Raw genomic sequence first — 21,475 nt, forward strand, 5'->3', positions numbered from 1 at the left:
TTTACATCGATTTCCTCCTCATATAGAATATATGCAATGTAAAACCTGTTTTATTCATTGCATATTATATTATTTTTCCCATTTTTTGTTTTGATTTCTGTTGCTCTGAAAATCTAAAATCTAAAATTATACTAATAAAGAAGTATACATATATAAAATTAAATTTTATTTAATTACATACATACACTACGTATATAATAGAATAAATTGAATTATTTAATTCATATTTATGTAATATTTATATACTAAAATTACATGCACATTTGGTTTTATATTTAAATTGTCGCTGATGAAATCTATATATAATTGATTTTCTATTTATTTCCTCTTCGTATAGTCTATATACAATGTAAATGTATTCATTGCGTGTTTCGTGTTTATTGTCGCACGTTTCTAATATTGAAGTAGAAGTTCGCCGATTTTCAGCCAGCTTTGCACTGTTACAATGTCGGTATAAGTAAATGAACAATGTGTATTATCTGCACCAAATTATTCCCGTTTATTTGTCAGCAAACGTCTGCTGGATGACGTAAAACGCGTCACTTTTGACAGCTCCAGGACTTTTGTGAAAACTACAGATCGTACTTCCGCATTTTTGTATCCCGCTCACGGATCGTCAGATCGACCCCAGTGCATTATGGGTGCTGTAGTTTTCCTCGCTATGGCCCTGTTTTATGTTTCTATTGCATAGATGGCCAACTTTTATTAAAATCCCAGCTTGTCAGCAGTGAATTACCCCATTATGTTTTGTTGTTTTTCATTTAATTTGTCAGTATTTATGTAGCTTTTGTTGGTAACAGTGTTACATATGAAAACATCTGAATAGGTTTACAAATATCAGATTTAACATTAAATGGAAGCAGAAACTAAGATGATCATACAGAAGAGTGCTTGTTTATTATTTTCCATTCCATTCTTCATTGACACTAATCTTCTCCCCTGTCAGTTCATAAATACTTTCCACTCATGGATACTTGAGAACCTTGTCTGATATCCTTCCGCTGCCCTTCAGAACCATCTGGTCCTCATAGACATAAACTGTCCCAAAGGCATTACTGTCTGGACGTGTTTCAATCACCCCCTCCAGCGTGATGTGGTGAACGCCAGACTCATCAACGTAATATCCTCCATCATGATCGTGTCCCGCCATGAAGCAAACCACACTCTTATGAGAGCGCAGCATGGACAGCATGGCCTCGTAGTTCCACGCCAGACAGATGGGGTCTGTGGCATTCGGATGAACGGGAAGATGACCTGCACAAATGCACAATATACAGTATTAAGTTCGGGAGCATGATTTTTAAATGGCTTGAATGACGTTCTGCTCACCAAGGCTGCATTTATGAGCAAAAACACAGTCAAATTATAAAATATTACTGCAATTTAAAATAACTGTTTTCTATGTGAATATATGTTAAATTGTAATTAACTGCTGTGATCAAAGCTGAATTTTCAGAATCCTTACTTCAGTCAACAGTGTCGTCGTGATCCTTTAGAAATTATTCTAATATGCTGATTTCTAAATTTCCTAATTATTAACACCTCTTTTAAAACTGCAATAATATTTCATAGTTTTTACTGTATTTTTAATCAAATAAATGCAGCCTAGGTGAGTAAAAGACATTTGTTTTGCAAAAGGTTGATTAGTAAAGTTACTAAGTACTGTAAAGACCTGAGAAGATTTTAAAAGCATATAAAAAGAGTATATACTTACTAAAGACGGTTACTCTCTCCTGTTTCTGGTCAGCAAGAGTTAAGACTTCATCGAGCCACAGCAGCTGCTCTCGGCTGAATCCGCCATTAAATTTCACAAACCTTTGTTCCAAGCCATAAAACACTGTAAGAAAGCACATAAACAAGCTGTACTCAGTGTGTGTTTAACTGGCTTTAATTCACCCCAACAGCACTAGTTGTTTGTTTACACACTGAAATGTTTCACCATGACTATGTAAAGTAAACGTGATAAAATTGCATGTCGAGCCGCTCCAAACAGTCTTTTCTGTAAAACTGATTCGACATCACTCACTAATGTACTTCTGAAGTCACGTCTTGATCACGCATTTTTTCCAGGATCTATATTCGGCATTCCATCACCTGCTCACCAATGTATCCTCTGCAGTGAATGGGTGCCGTCAGAATGAGAGCCAAACAGCTGATAAATACATCACAATAATCCACACCACTCCAGTACATTATTTAACGTCTTGTGAAGCCAAAAGCTGAACGTTTGTAAGAAACAAATCCATCATTAAGACATTTTTAGATAAAAAGATGAAAAGTCCATAATCCATAAAAATGCTTTGTGTAGTTCATAATGTTCTCTTATTATGACGGCACCCATTTTTAGTGCAAAGGATCCATTGGTAAGCCAATGATGGAATGCTATATATATATATATATATATATATATTTTTTTTTTTTTTTTTTTTTTTTTAATGGACCAGCATATGCTTCAGCTGTGCATTTCCCAATGCAATTCTTTAAAATATAATTCACATGTTATCTGTTCATTTTTTGTTCTTTGTTTAATTTTCTAGTTTCACTGTCTTTCACTAATCACACACAGGTTTGGCTGCAGCACCTGGCGGGTGGTTGAGATCAGGGTTGTCGTTGTGTTCCTGCAGGAGTTTCAATGATCGTTTGTATTTCTCGCTGCTCTCGTCTCTCCCGATCAAGCTGACGTCATACGAGTCCAACACCACGAACCGAAACCCAGGGGCGGGGCTGAACTCGTACGCGTAAATGTCGTCAGCCATGAGGTCACTTCCGCATCCGGCTTTCGCCGCGCTGTTGAGCGAGGAAGCGAGTAGAGTTTCCCTGCAGAAGTTGTAAAACTCGTGATTCCCCCATACGTGATGTACATCCGCCGAGCTCTTTTCAAACTCCTTGATAACTGTGTCTAGAGCCTGTTCTGAAGCGTCATGACGCTTATTAAACCCATCAATAATGTCCCCCAGCTGAAGGACGCACTTGACGCGCTGCTCTTCCCAGCGGCGCGTTGCGTTGCGCAGCAGCTGAATGCTGTTCCTATAGAAGCGTTTGCGCGTTCGTAGAAAGTTTAAACCGTCCTCTATATCCGCGTACTGTATGTCCGCGATGATCCCGAACGCGAACACCGGCTGCGCGCCATCCTCCATCGCTGCTCTCCTGATGGGTTTGTGCGCAGTTCCGCTGGATAAATAGATCAATAATTTCCTAGAAATCCTGAGCATACAGTTTAAACGCAGTCTATATAGTGAGAGTTGTCATGTAACCATAACTAGCGCATGAAAGCGAATGCTTGGCGTCCTTTGACAGCTCTTGGATCGTACCATCACGTGTTTGCGGGGGGGTTTCAAAACAAATACTGTAATCCATACTGTAAGCGAACTATAGAAGCCCAAGTAATAATAATAATAAAAAAGAAAATAACGGGGATTTTTTTTTATCTTACAAATTGGACTGTTTTTTTTTTCCCTTCGCAGATCTGAGGGAAAAAAAATAATTACGAGACATAAAATTTCGACATCGAAGAAAAGTCAGAATTGTGAGAAAGTCACAATAACTTCTTTTTTTTTATTATTTCGTGGCGAGATGCAAACTCAGAGAAACATAGAAAAATCCAGAACTGCGAGATATAAGCTCAGAATTGTATTTATTTATTTATTTGTTATTCTGAGACAAAAAAACAAAACAAAACAAAAACAATTGCGATAACAGACAACCGAGATCAAGCTGTCCACATGATTAATATATTTCCATTCTGTTTTTCTCGCAGTTCTGAGGGGAAAAAATAATTGCAAGACATAGAATTACGACATCGAAGAAAAGTCAGAATTGTGAGGTAGAAAGTCACAATTACTTTTCTATTTTTTTTTATTCTGTGGCGAATAAAATAATTGTAAGATGTAAACTTATGAACTCTGCGGGGAAAACTTATAATTGTGAGATATAGCTCAGAATTGCAATATTTTTTTTATTCCGTTGAGACAAAAATAAAAAATAATAATAAAAAAAGTGAGACAAACTGAGAAGAAAGTCACCATTTGTAATTATGTGGAGGTAACGAGCTTCTATACAACACAAAGCCCGACGGTTTTATTATTTTTTAACGCGGACGTAAGCCGTTTTCTCTGAATGTGCGAGACTTCCGGTTTATTGGCCGCTGTAGAGAGATAGGGAGAAGAATAACAAAGTGCAGTAAACAGTAAAACTGTTTGCACTACAAATCACTGTGATCATAAATAAGATAATACACTAAAATAATAAGACATTCTAATATATATCAAGCAGCAAAACGAGCTGTTTTGTACAGCTAAAAATAGCTGGAAGCGGATGGGACCGGAAGCCGTCCACATAAAATTTACAAATCCCCGCGCCCACTCAGGAAAAATAAGGTGGATAACACATCTGTAACACAATACGTCCGCTTTAAAAAGTTCAGAACTCGTGGTGTAGGCCTATGTCACAAGAACACTACAGTTCTCTGACCAAGCTGGCAAAGTGATTAATATATTTCCATTCGGTTTCACATCGGTAGCTCCTGTAGGCTAAGTGTGAGTTAACTTACATCATTTGGACTTTTCCAACAGATGAATATTCATTTCGTGAGCAGGAAAGTACGTAATGCTTCTCTATGACACACAATAACCATGAAAACCCATCACCCACATCACAGAAACTTTATAGATAGTCCTTCGTTTAAAGTAAGCCATGGTCTATTAATAGCCAACAAGACTAGAAAACCACATGGCTACAGTAATGTGCAAAATATGGTAGCTATTGTCAACACTGTGAAAGTGTCTAACACTTTTTAATTACAGATAAATGGAGCTGAAAATCAGTTTGAGTTGTGTTTTCAATTCATTTATATTGAAGTGAATGTTGAAATTGCTATTATTTATATTGTTTATAGTATATTTTATAAATATTTGTTTTTCTTCAGAGTTGCAGTCCATTTTGCCCATGTACTTAAGAATCAGTGCATTAAATCTATTCCAAAGGCACAATGTTGCGTTTATTTAACGCAAGCAGGTTGAATGTATTCAGTTACTTTGATGTTTGATGTACACATGCTACATATACGCAAAACATATGTAAACGCCTTACCCTAAACGTCACCCTAACTCTGAGTGACCTGTCAGTGATGACCAGCTCATAATAAGGGCATCCCCATATTTCATTTGGAGAAGTGTCTGAACTGTCGCAGTTCTTTGTGATCTCCTGTATTAGATAATACAGATATTTAGTCACATTCATCAGGCTTTTCGGAGTGAGGCAATGCGCTGAATGAGCTCTGCTGTCTCTAAACATGACGATGTGTGTGAGTGGGTGTGTTCACTCCAGTGCCATGCGCTGCGATCCTTACAGCATTCACATTACAGTCCACACCGACCATGAGAATGACAAACACGGCTTAAGCTCTCGGGCGAGTTTGGAGTCATTCGGATTACAATTTGGAGACCTTTTGGAGATTTGACTCACCACCTGAGGAGTTTACGATGTCAGGCTCATTTTGTCGAAGTTTATACGCCTATAACGGGGATCAGCATCAGCAGGGACTAAAGTTTGAGGCTGGGGAACTGATCAGAATAACGCAAGCTCTGGACGGAGGCTGGTGGGAGGGAGAGAAGGACGGAGTCAAGGGATGGTTTCCCTCAACTTACGTGCAGGTGGAGGTAAGATCATCATCACAGGTGTGCGTGCGTTTATCGTGCTCTAAATGAACCATCGTGTCTAAACACGTTAACTGTATCGGCTACCTTACAGGTGTCACATTGGGGTTATAAAAACGTTGTGGGAATATTGTTTCGAAACGTTGAAATGTCCGCGTTTCTTGTCGTGGTTAGAACGTTGTTTAAATGTTACAGTAACGTTTCTTAGAACGTTCGGGTAGGCTACAAATAACATGTTTACAACGTTCCAAGGATGTTCTGTTAAGAGCGTTCGAATAACATCATAAGCAAGTTCCAAAAATGTTGACATCAGAACGTTTTCTCTAAACGTTATGTCGCATGTCAAATATTAATAAAGTTCTAATAACGTTAATAATCAAGTTCTAATAACTTTTAAATATTCTTAGTGAAAGTTGTGAGAACGTTCCCGTTAGCTGGGCAGTTCTTCAGAAATCCTGCGAAAAATCTTCTGAGTAATTTAGGGTGTTCAGTGTGAAATCTGGTTTTCATACACGTAGGATTGGTGCGAAATTTCACTCGCACATCGAAACGTTTCAAACCGGTTCTGAATGTTCGCGTTTATGTAAGACGGGCATGACTTCAGTTTCTCTCACGATGGGCATCTCTCTCGTATTTTCTGTTGAAGTGATACTGCGTTATCTGCTCGAGACTTCCTCGTTTCTCAAGCTCTGTCTTTTCATATCGATAGTGTTTTGTGTAAAATATCATTGAATGTACACTTAACATGTCAGTTTTGTAGAATAAGATGTTTTAATCTACACTGTAAAATCTAATTAGTTGGGCTTACTTAAAAAAAGCATGCAAACCGATTGCCTTAAAAAAACTAAGTAAAGTGAAATAAGAATAGTATGCTGTACTGACAAATGCTTAGTTAGTATAGTTTACTTACACGAGAGTTCTAGTAACTAAAAAAGAACTGTAGGGGGTACTTAATCATTTACTTTAGGCTTACACTTGACTTAGTATAGCTACTCACTGACTCCCAGAGTGCATTGCGGCATGAATAAATTATGCAATTGCTTTGTTTTGCTGTTGTTGTTTTTATTTGCTAATTTTATTTACTGACTTGTGTCAGCAGTAACACAACAAAAAGAGAAAATAAAATAATATAATGGTTATTGTCACAATTAATAAAAATAAATAAAATTGAATTGTTACCATTGTTGTGATTCATGTGCTGAATGTTCAAGTTCGTGACTTGAGCACGTTATCACAAATATTAAAGGACTGTCTCAACCCAATAACGTTTCTCAAGGTGTTTATGAAGAACAATAAAATTGTGAAAGATCATTAATAAACATAAAAAATATATTTGCTAAAGAATTGGAAAGATTTAGCTAATTGAAATATCAGAATTTGAAGGTTACCTTCTAAAAGCAACCTACTTACTACTTTTCTTCCCTTGAAATCAAAAACTATGACTTCTTGTTGCATTGCTGCATCAATAGGAAGAAAATTATAATAAGAAAAGCAAAGTTCCAAGTGCCCAACCAAACGGAACATTAATCACTATAATGGTAAGTAAAAAAAAAAAAAAAAAAAAAAAAAAATTATAATAATAATAATAACAAAAAAATAAATAAATAAAATAAGACACACCAACAACATTTTACGAAAATCAACATCAATTTATGAAGTCAGCTTATGTGATGTTCTCTCAAATATATAGTTGTATTGAAACAACATTCAAGATGACTTTGGGAAATGAGTGAAGGTAACTAGTGAAAAATAACTGCATATTAACAATTGCCACCTCAAAAAAAAAAAATATTTTCTTCTTCTGTTGTTATTTTGCAAATTAGCAACATATTAGTGCACTGATGCCTCTCACTGGTTTATTAATGTCATTGGTTTCTTTGTGGCTACTTGAATATTTTAAGTAAGCATCATTCAAAGTAGTAAGTAAACTGTTTTACTCGCTTGAAAGTAGCTGTAACTTAATAAAACCTAGTAAGTATAGCAACTAAGTAAAGATAACTAATTATATCTAAGTAAGGTAAACTATTGGATTTTACAGTGTACTTGGAGAGCCCATGCCATCACCTGGGCTTCACATTATGTTGTTTAAAAAGTTACCACTAATAACAACAACAATAACAACGCGCTCAAAACGCTTTACAAAAAGCATAAGTGCATTTAAACACTTGTGTAATTGGAACGATAAGTCAGTCTTCATTTTCTTTATTACAAGACCCAATTATGATTCATAAGGTAATGCTTCAGTTATTAATCAATTCAAGTTGTTTTCAAACAAATATTGCATTACATAACTGCAGCACAGGGTAGGAGTGAAAGATATGACCAAGACAATGAGACATATCTTATTCACAATATGAGATAATTTATTTCAAAACAACTATAAATATCACTTTATAGTTTTGTTACAAAAAATAAGAACAAAGATGCAAACAACAAACAATAGGGCAAATGCAAAATAAGATACAAATGAAATAAACAGTGCTTTATGTTTTAGGTTTAACAGTAGCATTTAGGTACAAAATGCTACAGAATATCAATATCTAGTATGATTAACATGCCAACCCTACTGTACTTCACGCTTGACTAAGGGACGCTAACTCATAGATAGATAGATAGATAGATAAGATTCAATTATGATTCATAAGGTAACGACTCAATTATTAATCAATTCCAATTGTTGTCAACAAACAAATATTGCATTACATAACAACATGTCTATTTTTCAAGTTACTCAGCAGTATGTGTAAAGACATAAACTGCAACACAGGTGGAAGATATGACCAAGACAAGGAGACATATCTTATTCTCAGTAGGGGATATTTTGTTTTAAAACAACTATAAATGTCACATTATAGTTTTGTTATAATGCAAACAACAAACAATAGGACAAATACAATATAAGATAAAAATGAAATAAACAGTGCTTTACATTTTCGAGAAACAGTAGGTTTAACAGTTGCATTCCAATAAGAAATGCTACAAAAATTAATCAAATGTAAATAAAACATTGTATTCACTGTAAGAATTAAATATAGGCTACAGATTCTTGTTAAAGCTTCTAAAGTTTTTCAGTCAAGATTAGTGATTCTAATTCTTTCCCTGTTTACACTGCCCACCAAAAGTTTGGTGTGTTTTTGGACGTGTCAGCATAAATCCTTATCATTTTTTGGTGCAAATGCATTAAAGTAACTTGACATTATCATTGACGAGCAGCAATAATAATTTTCATTTTGATTACATAATACTGGCAATATATACATGTCAAAGTCAGACATGCCCCTTTGCCAGCTGTGATGCCTGGTTACTGGTTTAAGCTTGGCCCAGGTTTTTAAAAGATTTTTGGGTCAGCACACCTTAATAGCTTCAACAATTGATTGCCAATTAAGTTTAGAATACAATGAATTTAGGCCCAGATTATGCAGAGCTGTAATAGCTGCTAATGGTGGATATTTTGGTGAATCGGAAATGTACGTTTTTTCTATGTATAAACTGTTTATGTAATAAAATATGTTCGTAGTTTGTGTTGTCCCTTATCAGTGCAAAATTATCACAAATTAAAATGGATTCATGCCAATATTGTCCAAAGCCCCACTTTTCTAGGGCGTTTCCAAACTTTTGGAGGGCAGTGTGTGTCAACTTTAAAGTTGTTGGAACTAATGAGGCAGCTAGAGTTGCATGATTTTACTTTCACTAAACCAGTTCAGTGCAAACCCATCTGAAGATATCAGTGGTCATGCCAACCACAGTGCTGATTGTCTACAAAACAATTCTAAACAAATACTAACGCCTAACCCTAACCTAAAACAGATCCGCTAATCAGTCAGTTCATCCATGATTTTCACAAACTATGAACTTTTCGTGACAGGTGACCATGTGATTAAGCTGACCAATGAAATCGCCTGAGGGGCAGAGTTTGGTAGATAGATAGATAGATAGATAGATAGATAGATAGGTAGATATAAATATCTAGTATGACTAACATGCCAACTCTACTGTATTCACGACTAAGGGACGCTCACTCGTCTGACGTGTTTCTCATTCTTTAATCTCTTCCTCTTTTTTGGCTTTCATTAGAATCTAAACATCTGAGTGTGTATATAGTTCCTCTGATCTGTTCACCTATACAGCATCAGTGTACTAAGGTGCATCACCTCACTTTCTCACTTCCTGTGTTTGGTGACAAAACAAATGTGCAAATGCTGTGATAAGTATAGAATATCTATAAATATATGCCTTAAAGTAATGCTACCCTGAGAAATATACACTACACCAAACAGTGTTGACAACTAACCCCACTCTCCACTAACCTCTATATAACAAATCATGCATGTTTTTAAATGGTGTGAACAGCAGATTCACATACAGTATCACTGTACAAGACAGTGAGAAAGTTCACAGCAGACCAATACATCAACACCATATGAACGGCAATGTTATTTTACATTGCAGTGCATTAAAAAAATAGTTTAGGCCAAAATGAAAATGTGCTCAACCCTCAGGGCATTCAAGATGTAGATGAGTTTTTTTCTTCATCACATTTGGAGAAATTCCATCACTTGCTCACCAATGGATCCTTTGGAGTGAATGGGTGCCGTCACAATATGTGAGTGCAAACAGCTGATAAAAACATCACAATAATGCACAAGTAATCCACACCACTCCAGTCCATCAGTTAATGTCTTGTGAAGACAAAAGCTGTTTGAGTTTAAGAAACAAATCCATCATTAAGACATTTTTAACTAAAATACGAATCATAATCCATAATGACGCTTCCTCCAGTGGAAAAGTCTGAAATCTGCACAGGTCAAGCACTGTTTACAAGCCTAAACAAATGTTTTAATGTGGTTTTAATGTAATTTTGACAACAGGAGATGGACTTTTTCACTGGAGGAAGGCATTGTTATGGATTATGGATTATGGATTTGTATTTTAGTTAAAAACATCTCAGTGTTGGATTTGTTTCATACAAACACGCAACTTTTGGCTTCTCAAGACGTTAATTGATGGACTAGAGTGGTGTGAATTACTTGTGGATTATTGTGATGTTTTAATCTGCTGTTTGGACTCTCATTCTGACGGCACCCATTCACTGCAGAGGAATGAGACACATACTTGTTTCTCAAATCAAACAAACTTTGAGCAAATACATCAGCCAGATGATCTGCGAATAGATTGATGATGTTCTAAATAGCTTTCATGTTGATAATAAAGTTGCTCACCTGCTATAACAGATTAATTGATAAAGCATTAGTGTCAGTGACTGACGGTGACAAACACTGAATGAATGTTTAGTGAGTAACAGCATCGCTCTGGAAAGATTACAGAATGGCTGACAGGCTGTAATTAACAATGGAAATGTTCTGCTAACCAGAATGAATTTTGTCAGACATTCGTTCACTGGTAGAGCTCAAAGAGAACGATACAAGCGAGTTGAACATGAGGTGAAATACAGAGGGAAACTGTACAAAACAGGCCTTGTTATCAGTGTAGCCGTGGCTGGAGTCACACTGATAACTATTGTTTGCCATCTCAGTCTGTGGGAGTTTCATGCTTCTCATCTGAGATCAGCTGTGACGCTCCAAGTTTTACATCTGGAGAATCAAAATAAAGTCCAGAGAGCCGTTCAGTCGTGCAGGAACATGTTGGTTTACATGTTTTCAGTCTCTGGCTGCTCTGTTTGGGTCTGGAAGGGACGTTTTACCCTCAGCGTCTTAACCTCTGCTCTTGGCGCTCTCGGAAATTAGTTTGTAAGCTTGCGTGAGAAATTACACTCCACATACAGTGTTCTTTCGCAGACCACTGACCAACTGATCATTATCCTCTTCAAGATCCTCTTTTTCTTTATATACTGTATATACATTTTTTTTTTTTTAAAGATGAGCATAACAAATTATGCGGGTTGGTCTGTCCACAAAATCTGAGAGGTGTTGAAGTGTAAATGTGAATTCAGAGTTAAAGCAGTGCTCTGTCACTGAAGGCTGTTAATAAGCATGAAAGTCAAGTAATGGATGAGTGAATAATAGGAAACAGACACTTCCCTTATTTGCCCTGATGGCCTGAAACTGCTGACAGCGTAAAATAGGGGGGAAAATTCCTGGCTTAAACACACTGTGTGAGTTTGCTTTCTAAAGCAACTATTTTTGCACAATTTTGGAGAAAACTTTAAACTCATAAGGAAGAAAGCCTGGCTTTTAATTATAGCAGTAAAGATGTTTTATCTTTATGAATAAATTATTGTTTTTTTTTTAGATCATTATTTTATTACTTTCAGAAAATAATATTAGTATTAATTTGTTATTATTGTTGTTGTTGTTATTAGGAATTGTTATTAATAACAAGATTATTGATAATCACAACGTTTTTACTAAAAAGTTGTGTAACTTTTTATTAATAAGGATTAATAAGACAACAAGAAAGAGTTAAATTTTAATTATATTAGGATTTATAGAATTTATATATTTTTTAATTATGAATAAATCATTTTATCACTACTACTACATTTTTATTTTTAATAAATAATATTAGTAATAATATTAAACAGCAGAAATAATAATAATATAATATATAATAATATAATTAATAACAATAATACATCTGTATAATAAAATAATTATTATACAAATATTAAACATTTTTATAAATAAAAAAAGACTAATGAAAAAAACAATAAAGATCTGGCCTTTTAATCAAATTGGAAGTCTTTTTTTATTATAAATAAATAATTTTACTGTTATTACTACATTTTTATTTACAATAAACAATATTAGTACTATGAAGTTCTTATATTATTATTTTGGTTAATAATAACAACAATAATAAAAATAATACAATCTTGTCATAAAAATTTGAATATTTTTATTAATAAAAAAGATTAATTAGAAAACAAGAAAGATCCTTTAAATTTGATTTTTATTATTATTTTAATAAATAATTTTATCGTTATGAATAAAATTTATTTTCAACACATATTACTACTATTATTTAGTACTTATAATTATGGCTAATAATAATATTATAACAATACAACAACAACAGTAGTACATCTTTTTTTATTATCAGCATAAGAATCTTTTTTTATTAAGAGGCAAAGCCTAGGTCCCTTTAAGGGAAGTCCTAAGCTCATTCAGCAGCATCTCAGCAACACCCATCAGGCCCTAGAGTGCTCTGTGTTTATCCAGTGCTGTCACACACTCACACACATATGTTGGGTGGATCCACATGGACGGGTGCTTTTCATGAGGGTCAGGAAAGCCTGACTCACACAGAGCTCATTCATGACGACTGTGATTCTCTGAAATGAAACATGCGGATCTGGACTGATGGAGTCACACTGACTCACAATCACGTCTGACTGCGGCCTTTCTCAGCAACACTAGAAATGTCTTAATGTTCAGCAGAGTTATGAAATTAAGTTCCCGTATGAATGAGTGCAGACAGTAGCCAGTCAATATAATTCAGATCTGTCAGATCTGATGATTGACACACATATATACAAAATGTTATATTTAAGCAGCTGTTAAATCAGACTGAATGCATCCGACGAAGAGAGAACAGACCCAATGAAGGTCATGACAGCTCAAATCCACAAGATTCAGTACTCCAAGCATTCTTTCCTGAAGCGCTTGACGGATCATTCCTGATTTTCCGAGCAGGACGCCAGAGTCTGAATGAGGCGTGAAGAAGCGTGGCTGTGGGAACCGTGTGTCTCCTCGAACAGACACAAAAACAACACAGCACGACTTCTGCATACACTTACAGAGAAACACCAGAGGCGTCTGGTATCATACCGCTATCATATTCCATAGGGATTGAAGGCATGTATGTTGAGAGCATAACAAAGGGTCTATATTTGCCATTATTGATCAGGGTTGATGAGGTTCTGGAGATGCAGGCCGTCTGTTTGTGTCCACAGGCACATTTGGCGTCATCTGAACCATCCATCTGAAACATGCATTATTTAATCATACATATGTCAGGACAAGCCAGCACATATGTAACCCAGATCAGAACATGAACCAAAGCATGAGTTTGAGCAACATACAGCGTTAGGGTTAAAGAACAGGTCATATGGGTTTTCAAAAATTTTTTTTTTTTTTTTGCAATTTGTTACACATGACATACTGTCTCTCAAAAGACAAAGTTGACTGAGAATCGCCTTAACGAGTCATCATATTTTCAAATCTTTAACCTGTTAACGATCTGTGTCACTAGGTCACATATTAGCATAATCCCCACCTGCCCATGAAATATGATTAGTCTGACCTGCCCACAAACACTTCTGCTAGTTTTGCTTTCATTGCTGAAAGATGATGTGAAGAATCAGTGGTTAAGTTCTTTCTTTCCACCATACCACAGCAATACAATTCGAAGCTTTTGTTGTGTGCTCATCATTTTACTGAGGGCTGCTTGTCTAATCTTGACTTTTATCTTCTTTGGCTTCTAAAGTTTTTTATTTGGACTAACAAGCGTCTTCGAACCACATGTACATTCTCAATGGAGTGCTCAAAATACCGTTTTTTTCATGCTAATATGTGATACATACCTAGTGCAGCTTTAAGTTTCCAAGTAAACCACAATTGTTCTGACTACTTCGTTTAATAATAAAGAATGTAACTTAGACATATTTTGTTTTACAAACTGTGTTGTTTCATTGGTTAGTCATGTTAGCACTGTGCTAATGTATCCACCATTATTGTTTTGTTAGGTGTTTACAGTTTAGCAGCTAAACTTTAGCTGTGGGCACAATTTGCTTGCAAAAGTGTAATACAAAATGTTCTTATGTCATTATGTTAAAGAAGAAGTCTACTTCTTCTTTAAAAGGGTCATCGGATGCCCATTTTTCACAAGTTGATATGATTCTTTAGGGTCTTAATGAAAAGTCTATAATATACTTTGATTAAAAATTCTCAATAATAGTGTAAAACAACACCCTTTTTACCTTGTCAAAATCAGCTCGCCCCGCCCCTCTCTTCTCTCTGTGATGTGACGAGTCTGTTTAATTAGCTGCATTTAGCCGCGTTTAACTAGCACATTATTAGTAAAGTCGATCGCAAAGATTCATAAAAAAAAACCTTATGCTCACTTCTGCTGTAAGTGAAGCTGGATCACGAATGTTTTGTGCGAACGTAGACGCATTTATGTAGATCGGGAGGTTCATTCCCTTTACAAACAAATGTAATCTACTGCATCTTCAGCAGCTCAGATGTCAGGAGTAAATGACGTTATTATATAAATATAAATGTCATTATTACATCCAACAACACAACACCTCAATCGCTCAGTCGGAGATATTCATGTCTAATTTACATCATTGCTCCGGCATTGAAACAAAGAGGGCGGACTGTTACAACTGATCTGAGGTAAGACGCTTATGTCAATCAACTATCGTGGGAGCGGCCTCTGTGGGTGTGACACACCGACAGGCATCTGAGAACGGCTCAATTTGAAAACGGGGATATTATTTTTACAGATTTAAAAAAACACTCCATGGATTTTTATCATTATAGGGTAGATTTGTACATACACTGCCAACACATATTAATGTTCAAACAGCATGTAAAATTGAACTTAGCATCCGATGACCCCTTTAAGATTCGCATATAATACACTCACCCCCTTGTCATCCAAGATGTTCATGTTTTTCTTTCTTCAGTCGTAAAGAAGTTATGTTTTTTGAGGAAAATATTTCTGCATTTTTCTCCATAAAATGGACTGATATGGTGCCCGATTTTGAACTTACAAAATGCAGTTTAAATGCGGCTTCAAACAATCACAAATGCGGTTGTAAATCCCAGCTGATGAAGAAGGGGCTTATTTATCGAAGCGATCGGTTATTTCAGTAAAAATAATACAATTTATATGCTTTCAAATGCCAAACTCTCGTCATGTCTTACTCTGCCCGAACTGTTTTTGTTCTGGTTCATGACAGTTAGGGTATGTCCAAAAGCTCTCAAGAACTATCTCATGTTCTCCCTCAACTTCGAAATCGTCCTATATCGCTGTTTTACCTTTTTCCTTAAGGGTGTTTGATCTTCTTTGCATGTTCACTTTGCAAAGGCTGGGTCGGAACTTCTGCAGCAATGTAGAATGATTTTTAAATCATTTCTGAAACTGTTCAGGGAGAGAAATGCAAGACGAGCATTTGAGATTAAAAAGTATTTAAATTGTTTTTTTAAAATGAAAATAACAGATCATTTCGCTAGATAAGACCCTTCTTCCTTGGCTGGGATCGTTTACAACCGCATTTTGGATCATTTGAAGCTGAATTTAAACTGCGTTTTTGAAAGTTCAAAATCGGGGCACCATATCCGTCCATTATATGGAGAAAAATGCTGAAATATTTTCCTCAAAAAACATAATTTCTTTACGACTGAAGAAAGAAAGACATAAACATCTTGGATGACAAGGGGGTGAGTGCATTATATGTGAATCTTTGTTTTGGAAGTGGACTTTGGACTCCTTTAATACTACTAAAATAACACTGACCTAAAGCTGCCTTTTTTAACAATTTACTGTTTACATATACAATTGTATATTTATTTCATATTTTAAATTATATCAGGACATTTATCAAAGCAGTGTTTTTAATAGTCACTTTATTGCAGTCATATTGGTCTGTGACATACCATCTGACAGACATGAACTGAACAGAGTCTCAGAAAATGAATGAAAGTAGTTACATGTCTGCTTTACAGGAAGCAAACACTTAATTTAATTTAATTCAATTTAATTTAATTTAATTTAATGCAGCTGCATCCCAGAGAAGCAATAATTATTTACAATAGAGATCCATCAAACTATGTGTGAACTATGTGATAAAAAATGCTTGTTTGCATCTCAGAGGAAAACCAGTTTCAGTCCGTATCTCTGACATAAGTCGTTTCAGTCAAGATTTCAGTGATTTCAGTGATCCATTTCCCGTTCCTGAGTGAGTGAATGTCTTTCTAACCACAAGAGACTTCTGCTCATCATTTCCTAAAAGGCAAAGATGTTTCTCAAAAAATATTAATTACTCCACAATCCACTTACTTACTGTTTCCTATTATCATACTTATTGCATGGTCTGATATAAATAGGTACTGTAATACTACTCTAATACTCTAATAAATGATGAGTTGGTACTGACTCCACAAGTTGGTATGATTCTTGGTATGAGGGCGTTCATGTAATGTCTGCAACATACTTTGGTTAAAATTCCTCAATGGTCGTGAAATAAAACACCCTTTTTTCCTTGTCAAAAATAGCTCTATTTGCTGCAACCTGTTTTGGTGCCTGTCTCTTTAAATGATAATGAGCGACTGCTCACTCCACCCTTCTCTTCTGTTTTTTGTATACTGAGTGGTGCGTTAACATCAAAAACCAAAAAGTCCACTGTGTCCTCAGTGGCTCTGATGTCAGGAGAAAATGAAGGCTTTTATGTTCACGGTCCAACTACAAAACACCTGTGTTGCTTACAAGACATTATTGTCGCTACAGCTGCTTGAGCGCAAAGAAAATAGTAGTGTTCAACTGGCTGAGGGTGGAGATATGCTAATACAGAAGAGTCTGTCAGTGATTGTGGGCGGGGCTTGAGCAGTATGACGTATCAAAACGGCTTGATAATTGAGTCTGTTCAGGTGGGGATTAAAAAAAAAGAGAAGTAAATGGATTTTTGTGATTGTAGTTTGGTTGTGTCCACATACTGCTAAGACACATTTATATGTTTATATAACACCTTGTAAAAGTAAATTTTGCATCTGATGTCCTCTTTAAGATGTCAAAGTCGGCTCTGGGATGGGACGGTCTGCTTCTACATACCATGTTTGATTTAGTATAATGAGATGGAGAGCACGTTGACATCTGGCACCAAAGCCTTCCCACACATTTCCAGCATTCTCAACTGGATGAAATTACGAGTGAGAAAACCTCAATGATCTAAATGCTGGAGAAACACTGCCAGCGGCTTCAACACAGCAGAGATTCAGATCCAACAGACACACAACAGCCAACAATACACCCTGTATCCCTCATGTTCTGTGTGACAGAAGCACAAAAACAACTGACTCATCTCCAACATGAACATTTTTTACCCAAACTCATAATGCATTCAAAATTTCTATGCTATCCATTTCAGTGAAAACCATGCTGTATCTGATTAGCAACTACTCATTAATGAGTGACTGTGAATTTTTTATTAATTTCTTTTATTAATTTTTTTTTATTAATTAGAAAATCTTTTAAATTTCAAATTCCAAAAAGGCAGATGCCTTATATATATATATATATGTGTGTGTGTGTGTGTGTGTGTGTGTGTGTGTGTATATATATATATATCCAATATTGATGAGAAATTTTATTTAAATATATCATTGTATTAAATTTATAAGAACATTTATCTTAAGAATTACCATTATTATTAACATTGGAATGTATGGAATTTAATTCAATTTCCTCATGTTTGCTCAAAAACAGTCCTGATGTATCAGTCCTTTCAAATGAAAATCAACAAAATTCAATCCCAAAAATGTGGGATATGAGAAAAAGACTTTACAAAGGTTTTTGACACTAATATAACTTCATAGATAACTTTACAAATCATTTTTGACTCTAATGGTCATACATACCTCGGTCAAAATAACCCAAACAAGGAACATGTAACATTTTTATTTCATTAATGGTTGATGAATATCAATCTGAAATCTGAAATAATAAATTTAAAATAAAATAATGAAAAAAACTAAATAAATAAATAAATCAAGACTTGTAAAGCATTTGCAAAGTTCTGTTTGCTTACTAAAAACTATGCTTTTTTTTAATGTTTGTTATCACAACATAAAGAACCATTTCTGTGGAACATTTTTATAATATAAAGAACCTTTTTCCACTATAAAGAACCTATACTGGTTTCATGGATGTTAAAGGTTCTTTACAGAACCATCGATTCTAATAAAGAACCTTGATTTTTAAGTGTAGCAGTCGGAAATCTTTTTGAATCACTATATTTTGTGCTTTTGAAAGGGTGTCAGTGGAAACAGACGAAACAGACAGTGTATTTTAGCACTGAAGTGAAGCCTCTTCTAAAGCACTGACATCATTTATTCCCCTTGTGTTGCAGAAACTGTCCTCAATGTCTCCTCTGGACGAACCGCTGCCCAGAGACTGGAAGTGCTACATGTCACCACAGGGACGCAGATACTACGTCAACACCGTCAGCAATGGTAAGAACCTCCAACCACCATGCAATCAAACAACAACGCTGCTAAATCTACACAAACTTTTTAACACAAAGGGCCAAAAATCCAACCTGAATGAGGACTGTGGGCCATAAGTAAATGTTGCATTATATACAACTATATTATATATTAAGATAAATTAACTTATGTATTTTTATATTTTAGCTTATATATTTTTAAATAATCTAAAAATTGTATTTAAAACTAGTTATTTATTTAAAATTATGCAAAAATAAAACAAAAAAATTAACGCATAAATATATATATTTTTTTTCTGCTCGTCTTGGCATGGCCAGTGGCCAAATCAAAGGTGATCACGGCTATCTGCACTAGACCTACAGTTGTGCAGAGTTTCTCTTTGGTTGTACATGATGATGCTGTTATGTGCAAGACTCTGAGACACACTTAACAATAGCTGTGAATGTCTGCAGACAGTCGAGCAAGTCTGGCACAGGCTGGTCTGATCGGATCAGAGGATCGGTACTGATATCTCCACTTCTCATTGTGCCCAAACAATCAGCATTGTTCCGATCCGAGTTTACGTCCACAGTGCATTCTGTAAAGAAATGCTTTCAAAAATTGCTCTTCTCGCCTCCGTTACCTGCTATAACATCTCTGGGCACTTTTCTCACATTTTAAATGCGTCTGTGAAGTTTTCATGCCCACGTTCTGCAAAATTCACACTAGCATTCATACAAATGTGTTGCTAAAAGAAACACCATCACTTCTGCTGCGAGTATTCAGCAGCTTACATTTGTCTCAGCACATTTATACAGCATTTTCAAGAAGTCTCATTACATTTTACACTGTTTTTGCTTTGAATGTGTGAGCATATCTTAATTATTACCAAAAGAGGTTTAAAAAAAATTAAAGTAAAATGTGTTTTTTTTTTACAAATATCATAAATTAGTTTATAAATATCATGAGTTTATCATGACTTCATTCCTCCCAAATATATAAAAATAAATGATATTAAAAATGCTCATCATAGAAGTCAGTGTACAGTATGTATTAATTGGTTGTATTTTTGAATAAATAATATTGTAGGGGAAAAAAAGCAATGTCATTGATGTTTTTTTTTTTTTTTTTTTATAAAATGTAAATATATTTTTTAAATTTTATATTAGTTTAAATTAAATTCATTTATTTAGTTTTTCACATTTCAATGCAGTTTACTGTAAAAACAATATTCTGAAGTTCCACAAGAAAATACTTAGTATTTCTATTTGAAAATGTATTTAATTTAATGTGTTTCTTTGTATTTTTTGTTTTTTTGTACTATTATTTGTACAGTATTTTATTAGCGATTTCTGTGAAAATCCTGCACCAGTTTTTGGAAGAAAAATGACTTCTATACTGATTTATAGGCTTGAATATTCACATTTAGGTACTTGACATTTAATAATGAACACATTCATCTTCCCCATAATGAATTTCTTACCATTACATCACTTGCATTTCCAAGGTTGCCAGTGACACTTGAAAACAGCCCAACTCCACCTATGGAGTGGGCAGTAAAGGCCACATTCACTCCTCGTTATTACTTGAGCTAAATTGTGAAACTGAGAGAAGGCGTGAGTTGTGAAAGCAAGAAAACAAATCAGTCTTCTAACCAACCAATTACAATAATCCTACAAAGTCTGTGAGTAAGAGAAACTGGAATCCACCGAGCATTTCGTCATGCCATCCAGATCCAGTCCTGCCTGATTAATGATTATTAGGACGTTATTAACTTCTCTGGGTCCGTTACTCATTCACACACAGTCTGTCTCACACAAACATCCCGAGAGTCTTTTAAGCTCCTTGGTTTTGGCTTGATTTGTAGTTTGTGTTGAAGTTCATGTGGATGAAACAGAGGGTTGTTGTGTTGTCTGATCGCCATGGTAACATGTGCATATGTGTGTGTATGTGTGCGCATATGTGTGTGATTGTGTGCGTGTGTGGTTTCCTTCCTCTTCTTGGCTGTGGTTTAGTGAATGTGTTTTCTGCTGGGGAACACACATGAATATGAATAAATAAATAACTAAACCGCTTGTTTCAGATCAACCTCACTAACCTGCAGGTGGAGAGTTCCGGAAACCCACTGAGATCTAAAAGAGATCGATGAGAAGGACGTAGAAATGGGAGTTAAATTTTAAAAATGTATACATTTCTATTGCATTAGTATGGAAGCTCGTTTCCGCCATGGGACAAAAACTTAATTGTGTAAAAATGCTTTATATCTTACGATTCCCTCACAATTATGCATATATATCTCTCAGTTTAGAATTTTTCTCTCGCAATTCTGAGAAAATTAAAATGAAATATATAGTGAAATATAAACTGAGAATTCCAAGAAATTACCAAAGAAATGCAGAATTGCGATAAAAAGTCTGAATTGCGAGATATAAACTTGCAGTTGGGGAAAAAAATTAAGTTGGAATTGTTAGATAAAAAGTCACAATTAAGGTTTTTTTATATATTCAGTAGTGGAAACAAAAGAAAACAGAATTGCAAGATTTAAACTTAAAATTGCAAAAAAATGTAGAATTGTGGAATATAAATTTAAAATTGTGATTAAAAGATCTGAATTGCAAGATGTAAACTTAGAATTGTGAGATATAAACTTGC

At 35.0% G+C, this 21,475-nt stretch overlaps 2 protein-coding genes across 2 annotated transcripts in view; one reads left to right on the top strand and one right to left on the bottom strand.

The window, feature by feature from the left end:
• Positions 1-878: 878 nt before the first annotated feature.
• Positions 879-3,302, bottom strand: adprm (ADP-ribose/CDP-alcohol diphosphatase, manganese-dependent). The gene is made up of 3 exons (XM_051123702.1): positions 2,582-3,302; positions 1,715-1,837; positions 879-1,254 (listed from the first exon to the last, which is right to left on the bottom strand). The coding sequence occupies exons 1-3, from the start codon at positions 3,210-3,212 to the stop codon at positions 965-967; spliced, it is 1,044 nt and encodes a 347-aa protein (XP_050979659.1). The 5' UTR covers positions 3,213-3,302; the 3' UTR covers positions 879-964.
• A 1,891-nt stretch (positions 3,303-5,193) lies between these two features.
• The window catches only part of LOC127173816 (growth arrest-specific protein 7), a 52,001-nt gene continuing 35,719 nt past the window's right edge, over positions 5,194-21,475 (top strand). The window contains exons 1-2 of the mRNA XM_051123819.1: positions 5,194-5,657; positions 18,748-18,850. Coding sequence (XP_050979776.1) covers positions 5,481-5,657; positions 18,748-18,850 — 280 coding nt within the window. The 5' untranslated portion in view covers positions 5,194-5,480. The remainder of the gene's footprint in view (positions 5,658-18,747; positions 18,851-21,475) is intronic.

Source organism: Labeo rohita, chromosome 12 (genome assembly GCF_022985175.1).
Source record: "Labeo rohita strain BAU-BD-2019 chromosome 12, IGBB_LRoh.1.0, whole genome shotgun sequence".
NCBI lineage: Eukaryota > Metazoa > Chordata > Actinopteri > Cypriniformes > Cyprinidae > Labeo > Labeo rohita.

Coding starts and splice junctions, on each gene's coding strand:
- adprm (XM_051123702.1), bottom strand. CDS start 3,212: ATGCTCAGGATTTCTAGGAAATTATTGATCTATTTATCCAGCGGAACT. Junction 1,838..2,581: donor TGATCTCAACCACCCGCCAG/GTGCTGCAGCCA, acceptor GCTTTCTTACAG/TGTTTTATGGCTTGGAACAA. Junction 1,255..1,714: donor GGAGAGAGTAACCGTCTTTA/GTAAGTATATAC, acceptor GCATTTGTGCAG/GTCATCTTCCCGTTCATCCG.